General features: G+C 40.0%; 3 protein-coding genes across 6 annotated transcripts in view; 1 reads left to right on the forward strand and 2 right to left on the reverse strand.

Moving 5' to 3' along the window:
* The window catches only part of PDCD11 (programmed cell death 11), a 41940-nt gene extending 37487 nt beyond the window's left edge, over nt 1–4453 (reverse strand). For all 3 annotated transcript variants that reach the window (XM_060286058.1, XM_030865515.2, XM_030865514.2), the window contains exons 1-4: nt 4327–4453; nt 2883–3001; nt 1765–1896; nt 525–692 (exon numbers count right to left, since the gene is read on the reverse strand). In XM_060286058.1, the coding sequence (XP_060142041.1) occupies nt 525–692; nt 1765–1896; nt 2883–2981 (399 nt within the window). In that variant the 5' untranslated portion in view covers nt 2982–3001; nt 4327–4453. The remainder of the gene's footprint in view (nt 1–524; nt 693–1764; nt 1897–2882; nt 3002–4326) is intronic.
* Nucleotides 4454–4519: 66 nt separating this feature from the next.
* ATP5MK (ATP synthase membrane subunit k) lies at nt 4520–9840 on the forward strand. 2 transcript variants are annotated; one of them, XM_030865513.2, is made up of 4 exons: nt 4520–4677; nt 8101–8196; nt 8281–8373; nt 9737–9840. In XM_030865513.2, the coding sequence occupies exons 2-3, from the start codon at nt 8110–8112 to the stop codon at nt 8368–8370; spliced, it is 177 nt and encodes a 58-aa protein (XP_030721373.1). In that variant the 5' UTR covers nt 4520–4677; nt 8101–8109; the 3' UTR covers nt 8371–8373; nt 9737–9840. The 2 variants fall into 2 exon arrangements, with proteins under 2 accessions (XP_030721373.1, XP_060142408.1); XM_060286425.2 differs by lacking the exon at nt 4520–4677 and adding an exon at nt 4827–5360.
* Nucleotides 9838–23981, reverse strand: TAF5 (TATA-box binding protein associated factor 5). Its single transcript, XM_030865511.2, has 11 exons — nt 23406–23981; nt 21259–21496; nt 17707–18022; nt 16769–16932; nt 16526–16661; nt 15701–15821; nt 14821–14950; nt 12947–13111; nt 12015–12192; nt 11209–11386; nt 9838–10882 (listed from the first exon to the last, which is right to left on the reverse strand). Exons 1-11 carry the CDS (start codon nt 23962–23964, stop codon nt 10665–10667), a joined length of 2403 nt encoding a protein of 800 aa, XP_030721371.1. The 5' UTR covers nt 23965–23981; the 3' UTR covers nt 9838–10664.

Raw genomic sequence — 23981 nt, forward strand, 5'->3', positions numbered from 1 at the left:
CAGCCTCCTAACTGGTCTCTAGGCAGCTACACATGCCTCTTCAATTCAGTCTCTGTGCTGTCTACATGGCACGCACCCCAGTGAGGACATTTCAAGGGCTTCCCACTGATTCTAGAAAAACAATCCTAAACATGGTCTGGCCTCCACCCAGCCCTCCAGCCCCATCCCACTCCACTCTCCCCGGCTCTCTCTGCTCTAGCCACACTAGCCTTCTGCTGCACATCGGGCTCCTTCTGCCTGAACTCCCTTCCTTCCTTCTCTAGCATACCCTCATCCTTCCTACCTCAGCTCAGGCATCCCTTCCTCAGGCAAGTCTTCCAGGTTCCCTGGGCTAAGTCAAAATCCCCTTATTTAAAAAAAAAAAAAAAGAAGAAGAAGAAGAAGAAAAGAAAAAAAAATTTCCCTATTATAAACTCTCTTGGTACCTTGTACCCTTCCTTCTTAACACTTAGCAAAGTTGTCATTTTACATCTGTTGGTGTACTACTTATTTCCAGTTACAGATTTCATGCGGGTTTCCCATACCTGCAGGGGTTCTCCTTGTGCCACCTGCTCATTCAGCTTTTCAGTGTAGGCATCACAGATTTCAGTCACTTGCACACACCCCTGGAGGCCGTTGGGGAGACTAATCACCAGTTCCAGTTCATTTACCTCTTTCACGCAACCCAAGATCCGCATCCCCTCACACAGGGACTAGAAGAGAAAGAGTGAAATGTATACAACAGGGAAGAGAACAATGATTGGGGAGGTTGGGGGGGTTCTGGCTTCTAGTCCCAACTCTGACATATAAAAGCTACGAGACACATATGTGTACATGTCAGTACACTCATCACACATCTGAGCACCACGAAAGATCGAAATTATACAACAGTGTTTCCAGCAGGGTGCTGGAGGGCACGCTCGCCTTTTCCTTTATTCCAAGCAGCCCAAACTCAAAGGCCTAGCAGGCAACACAATGCAGGACAGAATGTCAGTGGAGACAGAAGTCAGTCTGGAGGGTGCATGCCAGGTCTAAAGGGCGCAACCACTATTCAGCTCTGTGTCCCTACAAACATGAGGGAGTGCGAGCTTGTACTGTCAGCACTTTCAAATTTTTACAAAAAAGCCGGAAATCACATTTTTATGGAAAATTTTTTAGTTTTCTAATGTTGGCATGAAGTTAAACAATTATTTTTTTTAAGTAGCACATAGGACAAAGAAAATAATTCTGCAAGCTGAATCTATATGTTTCCCTTCACTATCATTTGACTTTTTTTTTCTTTTTTTACAACTAATGTGTATCAGAATTATCTAAAAATTTAAGGAACATAATAAGACTGCTTCACTTCTCTGAGATAATTTCCACATCTATGAAATGAAAGGGAAGAATTAGAGTGATTGCTAAAGTTATTGCCAGTTCTAACCTATGACTCTACTAAAACACAAGTTCCATGAGGGCATCGGCGGGATGAGGGACTCAGCAGCTAAAAAGAAAAACTAAAAAAACAACACATGATCACAGGCACTGGTTAATAATTGAAGGAAATAATGCTCAATTCTGAACAAAACTGGAAGAAGTTCTAAAGACATAAGCTACACACACATATTTATATGAAAAGAATGAAGGAAAAAAGGAAAGAGGAAAGGAAGAAGAACATATACAGACTTAAGCAACTCAGAGAGTTTGTTTAAAACAAAACCAGTTATAAAACAGAAACTAACACACCATTGTAAAGCAATTATACTCCAAAAAAGATGTTAAAAATAAAAAAAAACTTTGACAAACCTCCACACTAAGGATTTCAAACTTCTCTCTTACAAACTTGTTGCTTTCTCTCTTTTCAACTTTCAACTTTTTTGTTTTTGCTGGCTCTTTCTGGATCTTTTTCCTTTTGGTGGATTCCTCTTCAGTAGAAATCTAAAGGGGGCAAAAGACCCAAAAGAATAAAAACCAGTAATCCTGGCCTTTCCCTCCAACTTCAGGTCATCTGTCACCTTGCTTTGTCTTCCCTTCTACTCCACCCCACTCCCAATTGTTCCTTTAATTCCTGCCTCAACGCCAATCTCCTGTTCTAACAGCAATTCTCCCTTTGACCAAAATCTGAGCTCTGTTCTCAAAGCCCCTTCTCTCCTGTGTTCTTCCTCCCTTGACTGGGATGAGCACTGGGGTTCCCCGCTGGGAAAAGCAATTTGGAACAGTGAAAGAAAATAAAAGGTGGAGTCACGAAGACCCAAGTTAAATTTCTATCCCCATCATTACAAGCTGTGTGATTTCGGCTAAATTATATAACCTCTCTGAGCCTCAGTTCCTCACCATGGAATGATGATCTCTACTACACAGTACAGTTGGAAAGATTACATAAAATAGACATGAGACCATACAATCAAGTGTTAGTTACCATCCCTCTAGCATTTGGAGCGCAACCTACTCTAGGTGAAGATTTCAAATTCTACTGCAAATTATGATCGCTTTACACAGCAAGGACCTCATTCAAAAATGCAGTGATCAAACTGTTTTCTCTCCATCCTTAATCAACATGGTAAGTTTCTAAGAATAAGAAACAGGGAATTCTCTGGTGGTCCAGTGGTTAGGACTCCATGCTTTCACTGCCAAGGGCGCGGGTTGGATCCCTGGTCAGGGAATTAAGATCCCACAAGCTGGGTGACGTGGCCAAAGAAAGAAAGAAAGAAACAACGGCACTGCAAACTCAAATATTAAATGCCATGCTTCAAAGGATATAGTCTTGTGGTGGCATGGACTCTCTAACAAGTTTAATTTATAAAAGTTGACTTCAACAAGAATCCAATCTGGAAAACCACACATTCTCAAACAAGGCTCATTCTCCAAAAGGACACTAGAGAGAAAGTGTTCAGTGAGTCTTATCAAAAAAGCACACCACTTACATCAAATAAGTTGTCTTGTTCAAATGACTGCTGGAAAGCTTTCTCTTTCTCTGATTTGTGGGTTTTTCTTGTACCCCCTCGGGGGAAGCTTTCTTCCATGGTTGCCGTGTTTGGGTGTCCTAAAAACAATGCAAAGAATTGGTGAGTTGTATCCTTAGTGTCAAGGTTGTGATCAACGGGCAAGAGATAGAGTCTTCTAGCACCAATGTGCTGGACAGCATTCAGGACTAAGAAATGGATGGTTTGATGCCAGGCAACAGATAATCCATAATTCGTCTTTCCAAAGGTCTTTGCTTCAAAACCACAAGTCTACACATTTTTCTCCAGCAAAAGAAGTTAGTTTCAATGTATTAAATATCATTAAGCAGCTTCAGTTAAGTCACAGATACACAGATAAATACATAACCCCCTACCTTCAAAGAATACGCACATTTTTAAGAAGATAAAACAATTATGCAAAGGATCTAAAATACAAATCAGATTATAAACTATCAACAAGGAGGTAGGAAATAATGAGGCTTCAGCAAAGGAGGAAAGCTTCCTAAAAAAGATGCTTTTGAGCTGAATGTTAAAAGATTAATAAAATTTTGACAGGTGGAAAGGGAAAAACAGAAGGAATACGAGAAAAGGCATGGAAATAGGAAAAAAACAATTATTTTGATAAGCGCCAGCAATATGTCTGTCAAGCTGCTCAAAAGCTTGCTCTTGCCTTTCTTTGAAGAATTGTTCAACTAGATTACAAGGTGAATAAACCATAATAATTGGAGTTAAATTTTAAAAGACACGTTGGGCTTTTTGTGTCAGATCTTTCATCAGGTGTGAATAGATTAACGTTCACTTTGGCAAGTCAGAGCCTTAAGAAGAGGGAAAGACAGAACAGTAACAAAAATATATATATACTTCAGGCTATAGATTGGACAGGGAGATAGGACTGAAGGAAGGTACACCGGGTACAAGGATTCAACTGCAGTACAACAGAGAAATCATGAGAACCAGAACTACTGAATAGGTATAAGTGAGAATAGAAAATAGGAGGGGTTGGTTCTGAGAGACACTGGGGAACAGGAATCTAAAAAGGCTTGAGACTGTGAAAGAGGTGAAGACCTAGAGGGAGCCTAGGAGTTGGAATCAGGAATGGATGTGTTTGGTAGAAATAGAACAAGCAATGCCGTCCAGTTTGCTAGGCATTTGACCCTTAATCTCATTTCAGACAAGGTGAAACTGAAGCTTCAAAGAGTAAACTGATCCCGCGACAAAGAAGGGTCTTGAGCTACTTCCTGGGGACATATTCTGACGTTACAGGGACCACTCCAGCAGAGCCGGCTTCGGAACCCAACCACTCACCCGGCACTGCGGGTGCATGGCAGGGATCCAGAGGACCTAGTCCTGGGACAGACCTGGAAGCCACGAAGTTTCCACCCTTGTCGCCTTTTCCCCCACTCACCAGCCCCGGGACGCCAGCACTTCTACTTCGGAGGCCGAGCCACTGTAATCACACACGCGGAGTCTAGAACACCAGCAACCCAACTCGGCTCTTCCGGAAGCGTGGGCGGGCTCAAAGCCTACTTCCGTTAGTATGCGGTACCGAGTCCTATAGGGCGGGGTGGGGTGGGGGAGAGAGATTTAGAGACAGGAAGCGGAAGGGCGGGACTTAGAGCCGTAGGCAGTCGGCACAGAGGGCCGAATCCGTAAGGCCCGTTGAACGTTTGCGGGGGAGGCGGCTTCTTCCGGTGGGGCAGAGGAGCAGCTTCGTCAGCTGAAGGACACCTGCAGCGGGGTCTGTGCGTTTTGGAAGGTGGGTGTGGAGGGGAACCCGGGCTCGGACCTCGCGGCTCCGCTTTGTGGGGCTGGCCTAGAATCCGACCGTTTCCTGGTCCGGGCACATCGCGAGGTCTTCGCTTTGGGTGGGGGACGTGGGGGGCGGGGAGAGTGATGGTGAATGGAAAAGAAATTAGAGAAAATGAGGGCCGGGCGTGAGGGTTCGGACGGTGGCTGGGAAGCTTTGGTGCGAGGTAGAGGCCCCCTTCCCCCAGTTTATAAAGGCCCTTAGAATGCATTTTCCAGTGGAGAGAAATGAGGCCCGCAGCGAAGGGAGTGTCCCAAGGTCACCCAGTGACGTAATATTGGATGAGAACTCGGGCTTCTGACCCTCTCTGGTCATGTTAACCTCTTTCCCACTGTATGCCCAAAGCAGTTTGTTTGCACTGAGCTGTGCTTAGGAAGCTGTCCAGCCAGGCCTCCTTTAGCTGCGCTGCAGCCTTTGTCAAGCGCGAGTGAGTGTAGCCGGCCTTCTGCGCTTCGCCGAGCCCGCGATAAGCGGGTTAGATTTCAATCTGTTCGATCAGTGGGGAAGGCCTTTCCTAGGAGGTAGGCAGAACAGAGAGCTGTAAACTCCTTTAAGTGCAAGAGGCTGCTTCTGGTACGTGAGCGGCTCTCCCTCGTCTTTGCCTCCTTTACCGCGTCATCTCACCAATCCAGGTAGGTGTCCGGTCCGACACAACAGCGGTACCGAGAAAAAAAGTAGCGAGGGTAGTTTCTGAAGTGCCCATTTTACAGGTGAAGAGAGGCGTGGAAAGATTAATTATATTTAATAGCAGTTCGCCGCTTAATTAGAAACAAGCGAAGACCCCGTCGCTTAGACTTTGCCATAGGCTACAGTTTAGCAATTAGTACAGTTTAGTCTAGGTATTTTTCATTAATGTCTTTCTAAACTGAAGTATGACTCAGAAGGAAAGCAAGTTTCAGTTCAGTTATTCCACAAAGTACCATCTAACACAAGGATTCCTGATGTTTGCCCAAAAGTAACCTGCAGTTTGCTGAGGAAGCAGACCCAAGTGCTTGCAGGCTTTGCTCCAGTTTATCTGTTTCCCCTCCATCTCAGCGTTTTTTAAGAGTCTTTCTTTACAACCTAGACTAAATTGCAGTTCCTGTACTGTGCCTTTCCCTGCAGTCAGAATTAGTCCTCTGTGTAATATTGGAAACATCAGCCTTCCTTCCATATTGTGTGGAGAGAAGTTTAAAGTACCTTAATATTGTTTCAGTTGGACACCATTTCACCTTCTGAAAATGTTTGTTAAACACAAGGTAGTGGGAATTATCAGTTAATAATTGGACAAAGTTAAGCCCTTGTTTTCTGTAGGGTTTCTCCGAGAAACCTACTTGATACTGTGAGAATCCAAAAATCTGTTCTGAAGATGAATGGGAAAGCATGTGTTTAATAAGTTTACTAAAATAAAACAATTAATATGAAAGCTATATCATAAAGATTTCTTTTAATGGAGATTTTCCTACTTGGCCTGAACTGGCCAAGGCCCCTAAGGTGGCCCAGGGAAGTTTGGAATCCTTCATTGCTACAAGAACTTTCTTGAAACAGTTTTCAAAATTAAGGTCATTTGTCCAAAGTTTCATTGCCAATTCTATGCACGTGAATGCCTCTGAAGGCCTTTGAATGGTAAACTGGAGAGTGCCAGTTTCCATAGCAACAACTTCCTCGCAGGTCTCTCCCGCTTCCATTTCATCAAGAGCCAACTGAGTCACTGCCACTGCCTACCAATCTCGACCGGACCTCGACCGGCTCGTTTATATTGCCAATCGACTCGGCGTGGCGTCGGTCGTGGTAGATAGGCGGTCATACAGACGAATTTTCGAGTGTTGTTCTGGTGACCTTTGAATGTGCCTTTACTATTTTTATTATAAAAGAAGTACACGCCTTTGTGAAATACATAGGTTCTATAGCTGTAACCCCGTTTTAAAGTTTGCTATATATTCTTTCAGGGTTTTTTCCCAATATAATTACTAATAAGCATCTCGTTTTGTTTCTGTTACTGCAGTGTTTTTCAAACTTTTAACATACATCAGAATCACTTAGAGGGCATATTAAAACAGATTGTTGGGACTCAGGTCCTTCTGATTAAATAGGCCTGAGAATTTGCATTTCTAACAAGTTGCCATGAATAGTGACAGTGTGGGGACCAGACTTTGAGAACCATTGATGTGCTCTATAATGTCCAGAAATAGGATTTTTTAAATATTTAACATGACATTGGGACGTGTTTCCATGTCAGTACATAAAGATCTGCGTGCATGGGGACATCATTCCATGTCTATATATAAAGATCTCCATGCATTCTGTTTCCTTCAGTGAAAACCATCACTTATTAGTCTTCTGTAGACGGACTTCTAGTTCTTATTTATTCTCATAAACTGTATTTCATTTACCATCCTTGAACCATACTATACGTTTCTACTTTGTAATATTTCTATAAGGATAAATTTCTGGCAAACAAATGAACCAGCTAGGTAAAAGGGTATGCTAAGTTTTTAATTTGATAGCTGTTGCAGAAGAATTGCATATTAGGAAGGTTGTACCAGTTTACACTCCCTCCAGGCAACAGAGAGAATCCTTATTTTCCCACATTCCCACTACTACTGCTAATTATCATAAATTTATCTTTGTAGTCTGATGGCTAAATATTGGTCTCATTTTACATCTTTGATCATTAGGTGATGTATGTTTTACCGTTTTGCGTTTGGCCACCTTTATATTTTCCCTTCCCTAAGATGATTAAAATATTTGCCCATGTTTTCTTCAGGAAATCTTGGCTTCACTTTTACATTTAAATCTTTTGATCTGTTTTGGTGTAAGGAGTAAGGATTTCAGCTCCCCCCACACACACACCAATAGTTAGTATGTATCAACTCCATTTAGTAAATGATCCCTTCTCCCCCTTCCCATGGAGGTCCTAAATTTATAAGAAAAACTGTAAAAAGAGGGGTTGCAAGGTGAGCTGTTTAGTTGGTGGTTACCCCTCTGAGGAACTTTGAAAAGTATCACAACCTCCAGCTTTCAGCTAGTCTTAAAACTGATTAATTCCAGGTACAGTGTACTGTGGTATAGATAGAGCCAGGAATGAAAACATCAACCAATATTGAGTCAGAGGATGGACTTAAAGACTACTGTGTTCTCTTCCTGTGCTGAGTGATTTGATATATATTCTGGAGTGTTGTGTGATAACAACCAAGATAAAGTCCTCCTTCCAAACGTTTCTCTTATCAGCAAGGTTTTTTCCACCGTTTTGCTGCTGCTTTGTTGGGTGAGGCATACATAAAATTTACAACATTTATATGCAATGAATTTTTTTGGATTTTTTAATTAAAAATTTTTTTTCTTTTAAATTGCATCCAAACCAATTTGTTGCTTTCTTTCTTTTTTTAAAAGATTGAAATCATGGCAGGTCCAGAAACTGATGCCCAGTACCAATTCACTGGTATCAAAAAATATTTCAACTCTTACACTCTCACAGGGAGAATGAATGTAAGTATTAATGATACCTTTAAGCAGTTGTTTTAGAATAAGATGTGACAACAACTCTTGTTTACTTTTTCCTTTCTTTTTCAGTGTGTACTGGCCACATATGGAGGTATTGCTTTGATAGTTTTATACTTTAAGTTAAGGTCTAAAAAAACTCCAGCTGTGAAAGCAACATAAATGGTAAGAAATTAACATTTAAAACTTTATATAACTTTGCCATTTTGATCTTAGGGGTCCCCCCCCACTATACAAGTATATTGTTCAAAATTTATTACAATCAAGAAAAAAGAAAAATATTGTCCATGTCCCCATTACCCTGACAATTTTCGTTAACATTTCAGTTTAGCTCTTTTTTAATATATTTGTTTGGTTTCCAGTGGCTATGATCCATATCTATAATTTTATCTTATAACATGCATGTTCTCTATAATTTGAATGCATGAGTGCTCATGGGTATATGATTTATTTCACAGAGGAAATGTCTCCTACTAGAATTTTTTCTTAATATAAATAACATTACAATGAATGCCTTTGAGCATGAAGTGTTTGTATCTGTGATTGTTTTCTTAAGGTGAAGCGCTTTCCCAGAGGGTTGTGGGGCGCCTAGTTTTCTTCCCCAGGCAATGTTGAATAACATCAGTTTCTGATTTTTGTTAATTTGAGGAGTAAAAATAATTTCTTTTTGATAAAGTTGTATGTTTTTTCCATTTGTTTACCACTTGTATTTTTCTTAACATTCTCTGTGTTCTTCTCATTTAACATTTGGGACTTTATCTTTGTGAAGACCTTCTCTCTCTTGTATAAGCTCTCTTAATAGTTATTAACCAGCCTTTTAAATCAGTTGCAAATATATCTTGGTTTTTGCTAGTTTCAATTTTTATGTAAGCCATTCTGTCTTTTCCTTAAATCCCCCTAGACTTCATTTTCTTCTTATAGTGCCACCCAACCCCCATTTGCCCTTGCTTGAGTAAATATTTGTTGTGTTGGTGGTAGATGAGGTGCAGAAAACCCAAAACCCAGATCTTTATCTAATGTAGCCCTCCATGACAGAAAATTTTTTCCTGTCCTCTTAAAAACTTTTCCAGTCACAAAACTATTGACCTTAAGGGACTGACTGCATATCCCAGAATGCAGTGGTCCATGGCTTGTTCCTGACAAACAGGTAGTTTTTTGCCCAATTTTTCATGTTAGGTTCCTCCTAACTTTGTTTTTACAATGGGGATAATACCACCCTCCTTGTTTTCTACTGTTTAAAATACTACTTTATGAAAAAAGATGTTACTCTATGTACTAGGCTTTTCTAATGGTATACATTTAGCATCATACTGAATTATTGGCAGCTCTTTTGTTAAAGGGGGAGTGTTAAATTGTATTAAGCTGAGAGACACCTAAATTTTGGGGGGTTACTGACTCCTTTGAGAATCTAATGAATTTGCATTCAATTTCAGGGGGTTCACGGATAGTCTTGTACTAGTAATTACTGAATGTCTTAAAAGTAGAGTTGAACACATTGGTGTCTAAACAATTTTTGTTTTGTTTATAGGATTCTCAACTGTACGTCATCTGTTAAGTTCCCATGCCTGAAGAAGCTAATGTCAGCTCATCATGTGATACCCAATTTGTACAATAAATTATGAACCTGGAAAAGCTGGTTGTCTTTATTTACAAGATATCAAAAATATAAAAACTGTACAAAATGCAACAAAGGCAAAAAACTGGCAGTGACTTGGTCTAAATCTTTTAGTTTCCCAAAGCAAGGCTCAGTACTGGAGGTAAGCAATTGAAATGTCTGACTTCAAGTGTACTAGGTTGTATGTAGCCATTTTAGCTGAAGTAGAACATGGAAGTTAATTTCTTCACCTGGTTTATAGTGTTTGCGTGCACTCAATCCAACCGGTATAAATTCAGATGTCAATGGATGGTTGTACTTCATCTATTTCTCAAAAAGTAATTGTAGTTCACCCTACCCAGTTAACATACATTCCACTAATCATGAGCCAAGCAAAAATGCTAGTGGATCATTTAACATAGTACTTGAGTGCCATACAGTAACTACATTTTTACAGCAGGAACATACATGCTCATAGAATTCTTCAGCTAAAATTCAGGATGGTATTATATTACTCAATTTGAACCTTGAAGCAGGATGAATTACTGAAATCAACTGATTTTTTTCTAAACATAATAAATTAAAATAGCATTTGAACAGGCGATGCATAGTTTCCACAAAATCCAAAGCACCATAAATGTCCCCTCCATGAACATAATACCTCTTATTCAACTAACGGAAATTAGTTAAATGTGGTTGCTATAGAAATGTGGAACTATCCTGTTCAGATTTTCCAAGCAGCATACTTCCAGATCCATATAGACAAAACATTCTTTGTAGCTTAAATATTAATCACTGAGGTATTTGCTTTTAGTCTCCCTTTTTCAAACAGTAGCTTCCAAAGGTCTTTAATACTGATGGTTTATTGCGGACTATAAGCTCCTGCAGCTAGAACCAAGTTTCTTCTAGTAAAATGGAGGTGTACAACTGGTGTTGATTTGGTCATATATGTTCCCAACAATAACTCCTGTGAATTCTCAGGTAAATTTATATGCCCAGTGGCTGTAGTAAAGTCATCAGTCTCTAAATCTTCAAATGCTTTGATAGCATCCCATAACCGTACTGTATTATCCATTGAACCTAAGGGGAAATCAAAGGAAACCATTTAGTAGCATCTGCCTTATTTAGATTCTGAGATTCTGTCAAGTATGCTTTATGCATTTACTTTTTATTTCTGGTGAAAAAAATCTGAACTTGATTAGTAACTATTATTCCCTCTAAAGAAGCACTTCAAGCAGTAGTTTTAACCTGAGAAGTCAACATACATATAGGGTAACAATCTGGAATCGTGGCTAAGGAGAAGCAAAACTTAGAAAACAGCAGGACTTAATTTTGCAATGGTCATTCAGTGCTTCCTTTAAATATACCATTGACCCTTTACCACAAAGCCATATCTAGTCATTTACCTGATGCCAAAATTTCACCATCTCTACTAAATCTAAGTGAACAGACTGTATCACTGTGGCCTTTTAATTCTCCAACCATCAAACCATGTCCAATATCCCAAAGGAGTACTCTGCCATCTGTTGCTCCTGTAGCCAGGAATCTCCCATTGGGAGAAAATGTCAAGGAATGAATTGGTCCCTAGAAAAGAAGTCCATGGAAAGAATCAAAAATAGGGTTAAAAATACCTAAGAAAATAAGACAAAAGTTAGAATTATAAAGTTTAGTGGTGCGAATAGTATCTTTAAAATGTGTCACTGGTTAGTTTTTTTTTAACATCTTTATTGGAGTATAATTGCTTTACAATGTTGTGTTAGTTTCTGCTGTATAACAAAGTGAATCAGCTATATGTATACATATATCCCCATATCCCCTCCCTCTTGCGCCTCCCTCCCACCGCTCTAAGTGGTCACAAAGCACCGAGCTGATCTCCCTGTGCTGTGCAGCTGCTTCCCACTCCCTGTTTTGCGTTTGGTAGTGTATATATGTCAATGCTACTCTCTCACTCTATCCCAGCTTACCCTTCCCCCTCCCCATGTCCTCAAGTCCATTCCCTACGTCTGCATCTTTATTCCTGTCCTGCCCCTAGGTTCATCAGAATCATTTTTTTTTAGATTCCATATATGTGTTAGCATATGGTATTTGTTTTTCTCTTTCAGACTTACTTCACTCTGTATGACAGACTCTAGGTCCATCCATCTGGTTAATTTTTAAACTATTTTTATCTCAAAAGAACCTTGTGCGCTGGAATGATGAAGGTATAAAATACCTTGTGTCCAGTGAAGATCCTTACACAGTTCCCATTCAGGACATCCCAGAGCCGCACAGTTCTGTCTGCAGAGCCCGTAGCAACATAATTAGAATTGGGATGGAATCTGGTACAATTCACATCAGCAAGATGGCCAGCAAATATCCTTAAAGGCTGATAGTGATCTGTAGCCCAGAGCCTTTTAAAAAAAATTATTGAAAACAAAAGAAGGTAATTAGTTAACTGTGAAATGCCAAAATCAATAATAGAAACAACCATGTGAACTGTTAGCTCCAAATGGGTCCCACTCACTAGTTACCTGAGGGAAAGCAGATGGAATGACTGAGCCTAACATTCTTTTTTTTTTTTTTTTTTTTGGCCGCAGTGCGGCTTGCGGGATCTTAGTTCCCTGACCAGGGATTGAACTCATGCCCTCGGCAGTGAAAGCGCAGAGTCCTAACCACTGGACTGCCAGGGAACTCCCTAAACATTCTTAAGAAAAACTAATTGACACGGTACAAAAAATTTTTAATTCTATAATCCTTTAGTTCTCTGTATGTACACCCCCCACTCCAACTCCTAGTCTAACTTATAGAAGAGTATTTTTCCCTAGTTTTGGCCACCACATAATTAGTTTCTAACCCAAGACACCTCATCCTCAACTTCTAAGGAGATGACAGGGAAATAAACGTGCTCACAGTGGTTCTAAAAGACAAGGTTTAGCATCCGGTTGGGGAAGGGGAGGGCATGGACTCTTGGTATAGACATAATTGCAGACATAGTAATATTCCTGTCCCAAATTCGTTTTCAAATAAGGACCTACAAATGCTGACGTTCTCAAAATGTGATCCTGAATAACAAGCAAAAATGAGTTTGGCTGGAGTTTCTAATTCCCAACAAGAAACCATTCTGTTCCTTGAATAGGCCCAGTCCTAAGCTCATAATGTTCTTACCGAGCTACTCGGTCGTGGCCCCCTGACACAAAATAATATCCATATGGAGAAAACTGTGTGTCCCACACTGGATAGTTGTGTCCTTTATATCCCACCAAGCAGGTAAATGTTTGAAGACTCCACAATCTAACAGTTCCATCTTCTGAAGAGGAAAGCAGGTAGTTCCTGAGAGAAGAGAAGGTAGTACATTCGATTCCTAGAATAACTTAGTTACCTGTCCAGTTTCTCTGTACATTTGTATATATTAAACATAGCTAACTGACATGCTACATCTCACTTTTAATTTATACATGAAATTCACAGTAGATAACAAGAGTTTAAAGTACTAATGTTAGCTGTGACACTCTACATCTACCGAGCACCTACTGAATGAGACTAGATTATTTTAAAAACATCTATTAAGAGGAAAATCACAGTTCTTCGAAAAAAAAAAATACCGAAGAGGTAATGACAAAAAGTATGATCAAATAAGGTCACCTGAGAAAGGCTTCTAAGAAATGCGATATGTCACTTAAAACTTAATTTTTTACTTTAAAATGGAGATGCTATTTTCATATCCTGTAAAAGTTGTGTAAGAATTTAAAAGTAAACATCTTTTGGACCAAAAAAAAAAAGCCAAAACAAAAAACACTATAGACGCGAGAATAATACTCTGCCTTCTTCAGGAATGAACAGAAAAGCTCAACTACTCAGAAAGTACTATGGTTTTCAATGAAATCAGAAGTTTCCCTCAAGTAAAAATGTACCATCTGGCTAAATCCTATAAAATAACAAAAATCCTCATTCTCAAAGTTTCATAAGGATAAAAATCTTGATGGTTTGAAAGCTATTATCTATAAAATAAGATACAGATGGTATTATGATAACAAAATACCCTCCCTGCATTTCTACAGAATGTTAGAGATCATGAAAAATAGGCAAACACATATTTGTGGCTTTCAAATTCCCTTTTCAGTATTCTCTTAGTTCTTTTGATTATACAAAGATAAATCTTCAATTGATAGGTAATATGCCTTTAATATCAGTAATCTGTTGTGAATTTGGAGATGACAGAAGACAGCAGTAGCCACAAAACCCAAAGAAAGAACCCAAAGAAGCAATTCAACCCCTACTGGAGTTACACAAAACTAAAGTTGATTTTTATAACCAGCAAACACTGAAGCTATGTATCCTGATTCTGTAAATTTGGGTATTATACACTAGTACCCCAAGATAAATCAGCAGAGGGCAAGATGCTAAAAGATAACGCACTACTATGTATAAAATAGATAACTAACGAGAACCTACTGTATAGCACAGGGAACTCTACTCAGTGCTCTGTGGTGACCTAAATAGGAAGGAAATCCAAAAAAGGGGATACATGTATACATATAGCTGATTCACTTTGCTGTACAGCAGAAACTAACACAACAATGTAAAGCAACTATACTCCAATAAAAATGAATTTAAAAAAATTTTTAAAGGATAATAAAATAGTTCTCTACAAAAAAATAGTAATAATAAAAGATAATGGGGCTTCCCTGGTGGCGCAGTGGTTGAGAGTCTGCCTGCCGATGCAGGGGACACGGGTTCGTGCCCTGGTCTGGGAAGATCCCACATGCCGCGGAGCAGCTGGGCCCGTGAGCCATGGCCACTGAGCCTGCGCGTCCGGAGCCTGTGCTCCGCAACGGGAGAGGCCACAACAGTGAGAGACCCGCGTACCACAAAAAAAATAGTAAATAAAAAAAAAATTAAAAAAAGATAATGAATGATAGGCAACCACAAGATTTTTCTAAAGGAATTTTCCCCAACATTCTCATAATGTTCCCAGTAGTTAACTTTCATATAATCTCAATGTAATACAGCAGTATTTAATTTTTTTGTTTGTATTTTACCTATCTGGACTGAAGCTGGCTCCATAGACGGGCCCACTGTGACCATACAAAATCTTCAACTCACTTGCTGTTTTCTCATCCATGATTCTTTCTAAGACATCATCAGATTCTTTATCTATGAGGCTAAGATCTAAAATGGTCCAGAAATGTTAATTTTTTTAAGTACATTCATTAAAACATTTTAAGGCAATTACATCACAGTTCAGGAGAAGAACTAACATTTGAACTGTTCCTCCTACATACCAACCACTGTGCTAATGCCTCTAAATTAGGTGCTATCATCCCAGTGTATAAGAGAAGAAAGTGAGGTTCAGAACAGTTAATAATATGCCAGAGTGCACACAGCTATTTAGTGTTGGAACTAGGGCTGAAACTCAAATTTATCCATTATATCACCATGTTTCACAAAAGGAAACTACAGAAATATTAAAATAAATTATTGAAAATGTATTATCTTGTTTAACAATACAGTTAGCAAGAAACTTTCTTTAAAATGTAACCCTGGTCTTAGTTCATTTTAGCCATTTTTATGGCTAAAACAGAAAGTACTCTCCCACTATTTAAAGGTTTTTTTTTTTAATTCACAAGCAAACAATCATAAACTGTTAGATTTTTAACCTTAGGGAGTTTTCTAGCCTAATGCCCTCATTCTACAGATGAGAAAACTGAGGACCAGTGAAATTAAACCAGACTAGCACCCCAGTCTCCTGATTGCCACTCCAATGCACTTTTCACTGTTGGCAATGTTATTAGCCGTTTTGACTTAAAGTAAAATCAAGTGAAATTCTGCTAAGATCACAATGTCTTCTGTATATTTCTTGGAATCAAGATTGGTGTAAACTAACAATGAGCTTATATCCTGACAGGTCATGTCAGTTACCTGCTGCTTGTTTGACACTACGAAGCTTTTTGGGTGTCACAGACCACACTCTGACAGTTGAATCTGCAAAACCTCCAGCAATCAAACTAGAATCATCAGTGACATCCACTGCAGTGAGGCCCTGCCAATTAAAAAATATATATGTATATATAATATACACACACACACACACACACACACACTAAATGATACTGTTTTAGGGAAAAAATTATAATCACATCTTAGAGAATATATAATGATAGCTATTTTTCTCATATAAAAGATCATTTGAGATTTCATTCTCCTTTGAAATCAACTGTTCAAAAGCACTTACTTTGAAAACATGTCATTTACCCCTTTTTGCCCTCTGAATTTGGAGTACATCATATAAAGCAAATGTTAATCATTTTTGTACTTTACTAAATATATCCTCAGCAGCCTATTATAAAGCCTTATGTCTATAGAGGCTTACAGACATAAAGATATGAAGAATTCTTAATAAAAAATATTAAGTTTACATAAGTACTTAAGTTCAAGAGAGATGAACCACATAGCTTCCTCCTTTTTCAAAGGCTAGCAGAATTCTGATCAGTGAAATGAAGGACACATACAAGCAAGATTCTGGTACCTACAAGTCGCTAAAGGTCTTTTAAACATTGCCTTCTATCTATTCTGAGCAATGTCCAATTCTCCTTTCCTAACTGCTGTCTTTAAGCCATATTTATATCAAGAGTTTAAAGAAGAAATCTTCATTTTAGTTAAGACATCTAAGTTACTTTTAATGGTAATCACTGTTTTTCATGACTCCTAATTTTCTCCCAGAAAGTGCCAAATCATTTTACCAACCTGGTAAGCATTGAGGAATGTATAGAAACAAATTGAGGGTAAACAATCTGGCCCAAGGCGTACTCGTTTGGTGGTTTCTTTCATATTCATTATCTTATCCAATTTATCTGAATCTTTCAACTCAGGAAGAGGGATTCTGTGAAAGAAAAACAGACTGGAAATTACTCTGAATATTAAATAACTTGAACCATCTATAACATTGTCTTCAACTTCCACACATGTTCCTGAGGTTTTTTTCCTCACCTGTTTTGAGGTGGAGCATTGGGATCTTGTTTTTTGCTTTTGGATCCGATACTATCTTTTTTAGGCTTCTTCTTTTTAGGTTTTCCTTCTTCATTTTCTCCTTCTTCATCCTCATCATCCAAAGGCACCTCAATTTCTGGCTCTTTTAATAAACCAAAAAATACCTACAAGTCAAAGGAGCCAATTTTTTAAATTACTTTTTTGTTCATTAATACATCCTTTTCATATCTTGATAGGAGGAATCACAATTACAACAGGGTCATGTATATCCTGAAGCAGATTCTGTACTTGTCTACCCAATAGCCAATCTCCCCTTCTTCCTTACTAACAGAACCCTGATTTTGTTGGAGCAGCAGTATGCTCAGATAAAATCATTTCTGTTGCCGGGCTTCCTTGAAGCCATACAATGGCCATATAATATCATTCTGGCCAATAGATGTACACACAGATATACTGGGTAGTGTTTTAGAAAAAAATACTGTTTTCCTGATAAAAAGGGAGAGATTCAGCAGGTATGTCTTTCATCCTCCCCCTTCTGCCTTCCTGGAATACAGATGCAAAGCTGGCGCTGCAATAGCCACCTGTGAGCACAATGAAGAAAGCCACATTCTGAAGATGGCAGAGCAGAAAGTAGAAGGAGCCAGGGTCCTTGATGGCATTGTGGAGCCCTCACACCAGCCTAGGAGGGCCTTCTGCTTTAATTCATTTTATGTGAGAAAAAACTCTTACTTGTTTCTGCCAATGTAGTCAGGGTTCTGTTAAATGCATCCATTCCCAAATTCTCACTAATATATACATCATCCTTAGAACATGAAACTTAGTATACAGTGTAATATTATTCCCAAACTAGCTATAAGAAAAATGTGTAAATTATGTAGATGGAAATGCTACAATTTTTCATAATCTGCATTATATAGTTCTTAGGTTTATTCCCATACCTTTGATTTGTTTGCCTCTCGTTTAGCCTCTCCTGCCAAACTTCCCACCATCGCATCTATCTGTTGCTTACTACGCGGCATCCCATCAAAGATGTCAATGTAGAGGTGCTCCTGAACTATGTTCCATATCTGATTGTTCTGTTTCTCCTGAAGATGCCTCTTCAAGAGTTGGTACGAGTCTCGGGAAATACGCAGAACAAATTTACTTGTTCGAAAATCCAACATGGTCTCATTCCCTTTCATGTGTTCCTTTTTGGTAAGACTAGATAATACTCGTAGGTCATCCTGGTAATAACATTCCTGATCTCCATGGAACCTGTTTCAGTGATTTTAAAAAGTCATTTTTCAATGTAATCGTTAAGGGATCTGCCTCTCCCCCATATATTTATAAACATCCCAGAATATTTTCAACGTAGTAGTCTGAATAATCGTGGACTAAGCTGTAGGATAAGAAGTAACGCATTTCAAAATGATTACAATTCAGTTCTGAATTCATCCTAAAAATGACCAATTTAATTCTCTAATGAAATAAACGCATCATAAACATTTTAAGAGAATTTGAAATAAATACCATAAATGAATGAAAGATAAGCTATCCACCATTGGCAGACAGTCTCATTTGAATGCCACCATTGGTAGACATTTGAAAATGTTAGAAACTTTGCTCTACTAAATTTTATGTTCTCTCAAAACTCACTTTTTAAAACTTTTTATTATGGGAAATTTCAAACACATACAAAAGTAGAAACTATTATAAGGAATTCAGTGTACCTATCACCCAGCCTCTCAACAATAATCAACACATGACATTCTCACAAAACCCATCATTTTTAGTGATTTCGCATATTCTTAATACCAGATATAAAGATTAAATATCCGTACTTTAATAACATGACTAAAGAACAAACGTGTTGATATCAAACAGTGAGCACTCCCATTTACTCACCATTACCAAAGGCAATTAAATAAAGCTTTCAGGCTTGGTGACAATTACTAAATTTAAATGTACTTTTGTTTCTACAAATCTTAATTATCCTAATAAAATAAAATGTAAAGATCATATATTGACACTCACAAAGAGCAGCAAGCAATGCAAAAACATTTAGAAAACAAATTAAACATAAGATATTAGGACTGTAGCTCTGACACATAGCCAATAGATTCCTAAACTGTTACCTGTGCTACACTATTATGACTCATCAAGACATGAATTAAGAGTTTCTGTCTAAGATTTGAATGAAATTAGAAATCTCAGCCTCTTGGTGTTGTATTAGTCGCCACCAATAAGTTCATCTGAGCATGGGTCCTGGCAAGGGCTGAGACTGTCCATGACAAGGACACAGAAAGTCAGTCCCCTATGATATTCCAGCTTCCTATGTGAGGAGATGGCTACACCATGAGACTGGAAGAGAAGGTTTTTTGATGACAGTACTGTAAGAAAAATTAGCTTAGAAATTCTGTCACCATCAGCCATAATCTTTTCTTTCAGAAACACTGAGCTACAGAACATTTGCCTTATATACTTTCTATTAGGCACTGTAGAATAATGAATGAATATAATGACACAGAAGCCAGGAGTCCTGAGTTCTATTGTTCCTCTATTACCACTACCTGTGTTACCTGACAAGTTCTAGCTTCTGGGTCTATTGCTTGTACCAAAGAGCTCTCATTTAAACTGTTAAGCACTGCCTCCTTCTTAAACACTCCTTTTCTTTGGCTTCTATAACTTAACACTCTCCTGGTTTTCTTCCTACTTCTCTGGCCTCTCCTTTTATATCTCTTCTACTTGGTCATCTCTTCTACTCCTTTTATTTCTCTTCTACACCAAATGCTGGAGTTCCTTGAGGTCCAGGCCTAGCCCTCCCATTGACTTATTTCATGCTCCTTCCTAGACAGTCTCATCCCTATCCATCAATATTGCACACACTCCAATTTATGGCTCCAGTCCCTACCTCTCCTCTAAGCTCAGAGCCTTATATATCCTCCATCTATCAACTTGACATCTCTTAAATAAGTCAAAGGCATAAACAAATCTGAACTCAAGATTATTCTACAACCTGACAAAACCAGTCCTCTTCTAGGGTTTTCTACCTCAGTGAAGAGCACCCCTATCCAGCCAGGGGAGCCAGAAACCTAGGGATTATCAATTATACTTTCATCTCCCTTACACCTCCATATCCAATCACTCACCAAGTGCCTCAGGAATATGTCTACTTCCCTTCACCAACGCTATCACACCCTAGTCCAGTGTTTCTCAACAGGGTTGCGACTAGTATCTGGGGCAAAACAATTTGTTGCTAAGTGGGACTACCTGCACGTATCGGAACTTTTGGAATCCCTAAGACACCTGATCCTCCAGCCTAGTCATTACGACAACCAAAATCACCTCCAGTTTCAAACAGCCCAGAGGAAGGAGGCATAATATTACCTTCAGTTGAGAACCAGTACAATAACCCCCAAAATGGTCAATCTATAATCACTGTCCCCCACCATCTGTTCTCCCCACTGCATAAAGGTCCTTTCAAAATGTAAATCTAATAATAACATGGTCCTTCAATGACTTCTCTGGCAAAGATGTCTCACTGTCCCCAAATATCCATTTTTTTCCTTCTTCCTCCACAATAAAACACCTGAATACTAGCTGTCACATAGACACCTAGGTAAAGACCATATTTCCTACCTCCCTTGGCCATTGACTAATGACATAAAAAAGGGAGAAATATATGTCACTTCCAGGAAGGATGTGTGCCCTCCCTGCTGACTGTAACACTGATATGATTTCTTAGAGCCAGAGAATCACCTTGTACCACAGGTGGAAAATGCATGACAAGGATGTCAGAGCTACAAAATCAACAGAGCCTGGATCCTTGATAATCAAGGACTCCATACCAGTCCTAGACTGCCTACATTCATGAGAGAGAGAAATAAACTTTTATCGTATTCAAGTCTCTACTGTTTGGGGTCCAGTCACTCTCAGTCTAATCTAATCCTAACACAGCTTCATATTGCTCTTAGGATAAAAGTAAAAATAAACTTTTATTTATGCCACTCTTGTTTTGACTTTTCGGTGAATCTCAGCCAAATCTAATCCCATCCAATACAACCTCCTACTGCTCTGAGGATAAACAAAGACCCTCAATATGGCCCAAGAACCGCCTGCTCCAGCCCCTAATCAACCGGCCAGCTTCCTGTTGTACCACACCCCACCCTCACACTCTGCTCCAGCCACACTTGCCTTTCATCTCTGTACCTACCATGATCCTTCCTGCCACAGAGCTTCTCCTGCACACATGCTTCTCCCTCTTCTCTTCCCCTGGTTAACTCCTGTTCAATCTTCAGATCCTACCTCAAGCATCACTTCCTCTGGGAGCCTTCCCTGACTTCTGCAACTAGATCAAATCCCTCATTTTAGGTTCTCATAGCACCAGGTACCTCTCCTTCATAAAGTACTTTTTGAGTTGCAGTCTTACATTTGTGTAGTTACAGATGCGTGTATTCATTATATATATATAGCTATATATACATATTATATATATACATAAATTCACATACTTCTCAAAGAATGATTTTGCTTCATTCTCATGTTGATTGTAGACTAGTTCCAAATACATGTGTACAAACAGGGGATAAAAGAGTTGGGATAACTCTGCCCGATGGCAGTCCAAGGAACATTCAATGAAGTGTTTCAGTCCACTATAGTATTCTTCATACATTGTGGGGTCTCCTTGTTGGTTGTAGGCTGATAGCACGGCACTGACATCCGGCTGGTCTTCCACAGCTACACTTCCAACTGTTTAAAAAATGAAAAATAACTTTCAGGAAAGTGACCTGACATGCACCAAGAGACTAAGGCTGTTTTGCTAAGGTCCAGAGGTGAATTGTTTCTCAGATGTTTGTCCTTCTCCTCTCAAACGCTCTTCCCCAACTCAATCACATAATCTTTTAATGGGATTCACTTTGTTTCAGTCACCCATCCAAAATTCCTTCGGTTTGTCCATATCTTAAAATAAAATTTTCAAATCAATAACAGAAAGATTCAGTATTTTTCCTAGAGGTACCTTATTTTAAAGACAAATTTTATAAAACACGGTATGTGCAAATCAAACAATTATCTTAATCTTCTCTCAAGGCTCTGTGCAAATGGCACCCACCACCACCAAGCTATGCCCTGGAGTAACATTTCCAGCTCTCTGAACTACCTAAATATTTTGTAACTGTCCAGCAACACATCCTATCCTGTTACCTTCATAGATGTACATCTATCACTCCCTATAAAATATAAGCATGTTAATGGTGGGAAGGACTTGCCTTATTTATATTTCCAAAAGGCAAATCTATTTTATATGCTTAAAACAATTTCCATAACCATTATTTCAAGGCAAAAAGCATGAGTATTTATTTGTAATATTTCTATCCCAAACAATGATACATCTGTCAATCGAATCAGAGTTTGTTGGAAATTTTTAAGTTGCAATTATAGTACTGTTATGCTTTTTACTGCACAAATTTTAGAGAAGTTCTTTAGAAGTTTACTCTGATGGCCTCTTTTCCTCCCTACTGGTTTCTGAGTTACAATCTAAAAACTAGGTCAAGTTTCTGAAGAGATGAGAGATTACAGCAAAATAACCAACAACATAATTCATCCATCTTATAGTTCATTCACAAAATTCAGCATTCAAAAGATTCCTCTCAATCACATTTGCATACATTTCCACTTATGAGTTACAATGCTACATATTCATACTTCACTTCTGGCAACGCTGCAAAGTTAGGTCTCATAAATACAAAAGGGGAGGGGGGAAGCCTCAGGTGTCAGGGATGGATACCTAAGCATAAACTTATCAGTGCCAGATATTTTACATATATTATATCTAAATCTCACAATAACCCATTTAATAGAGAGGGAAAAAAAACTCTCAAGCTTAGGAAGAATAACAATCAGCATCACACAAGTAAAAGCAATAGAGACAGAAACTGAACTCAGGTCTGCCCAACGCCTGTTCCTAAGTGAATGATTCTCAAACTTTGCCCTACATCAGTACCCCTTGGAAGCATTTATTTTAAAACGCAGATTCCCGGACTCCACCTGCACAGGGTCTGATTCACTAAGTCTGAAGTGATGCCCAAGAATCTGCATTCCTCTAAAAGATTTAAAACCAATGTTACTTAGCCTATATTTTGAGAAAGACTGGCTACACTATATTCATCATTCCCTGGCTGTGTATCCAAAGCAAGTCCCTTGGCCTTTCTCAGTCTGTTTTCTCATCTCTAAAATAGAGGTACTGTCTACCTCACAGTGGAACTGAGAAAAGTAAGATACATAATAAAGTATTTATAGTAAAAGTACGTTAGTACAAAACTGTACAAATATTGCTAGTGTTAATGTATCCCTGCCCAAGGCTCAAGAGCCCAAATGAGAGGAAAGGGACCAAAAGCCTGAAGTCCCTGCCTCTTCGCGCCCACCGTCCCCATACATCCCTCAGCTCAACAGCTCTCCACAGCCTCTCGCTGGAACTGACAGCTCGGAAGAGGGTTTGACTGCGCAGCCGGCGCACCAGGGAAAGGGGCGGGCATGTGGCCCTAGAGGCGGGCCCAGGAAATTCAAAACAAGCCCGCAGAGGTGCAGGCCTGCCAGCCTCTGCCTTCCCGGCTCGCTCCCCTTCGTGCCGGCCCTGCCTCCCCGGGACCCCGCGGCTCACCTTTCCCCGGAGCCGCAGGACCTGTCGCTAAGCCCGAGACGGCGGCGGACCCCGAAGCACCGCTGACCGGAGGGTCGGGGGCCGCAGGGCCGGGGGCCGACGCGGTGACCCGACTAAGAAGCGCGCTAGCCGTCTCAGCGCCGGCGCCGTCCGCCTCTCCCGGGGCTCCGGAGCCCGCCACTGCCTCCTCCAGCAGCCGGGCCTCACGGCGCAGCGCCTCTTCGGCCTCGCGGAGGTTGCTCTGCCGTAGAAACTGCAGCACGGCCAGCAGAGTCTGTCGGTCGTGGGGAGCGCCGGCCTCCGGAGCAGCGGCGGGCACCGGGGCCGCCCCCGCCGGGGCAACGGCGGAGACAGCCACCGAGGGTTTGGGGGTCCCACCATCCCCGCCGGCCGACGACGACGCCGCAACGTTCCCACCGCCGCCGTTGGGGCCGTTGTTGGTTGTGCCGCCGCCACCCTCGCCAGCGCTGTCCCCCGTCTGCGGAGGTAGCAGCGTCGGCGGTCCCTCAGGCTCTAACTTGACCGCCACCTCCGTCTGCTCCTCCGCCAGCGCCGCCATCTTGCGGCTGAGCCACC

The sequence above is a fragment of the Globicephala melas genome, chromosome 16, assembly GCF_963455315.2.
Source record: "Globicephala melas chromosome 16, mGloMel1.2, whole genome shotgun sequence".
Taxonomy (NCBI): domain Eukaryota; kingdom Metazoa; phylum Chordata; class Mammalia; order Artiodactyla; family Delphinidae; genus Globicephala; species Globicephala melas.

Excerpts from the sequence above, each read along its gene's own strand:
- TAF5 (XM_030865511.2), bottom strand. The coding sequence starts at position 23,964 with ATGGCGGCGCTGGCGGAGGAGCAGACGGAGGTGGCGGTCAAGTTAGAG. Across the intron at positions 13,112-14,820 it reads GCCAGCTTCAGTCCAGATAG|GAACTACCTGCTTTCCTCTT; the intron begins GTAAAATACAAA and ends CTCTTCTCTCAG. Across the intron at positions 10,883-11,208 it reads TGGTGAAATTTTGGCATCAG|GTTCAATGGATAATACAGTA; the intron begins GTAAATGACTAG and ends ATTTCCCCTTAG.
- ATP5MK (XM_030865513.2), top strand. The coding sequence starts at position 8,110 with ATGGCAGGTCCAGAAACTGATGCCCAGTACCAATTCACTGGTATCAAA. Across the intron at positions 8,197-8,280 it reads CTCTCACAGGGAGAATGAAT|TGTGTACTGGCCACATATGG; the intron begins GTAAGTATTAAT and ends TTTCTTTTTCAG.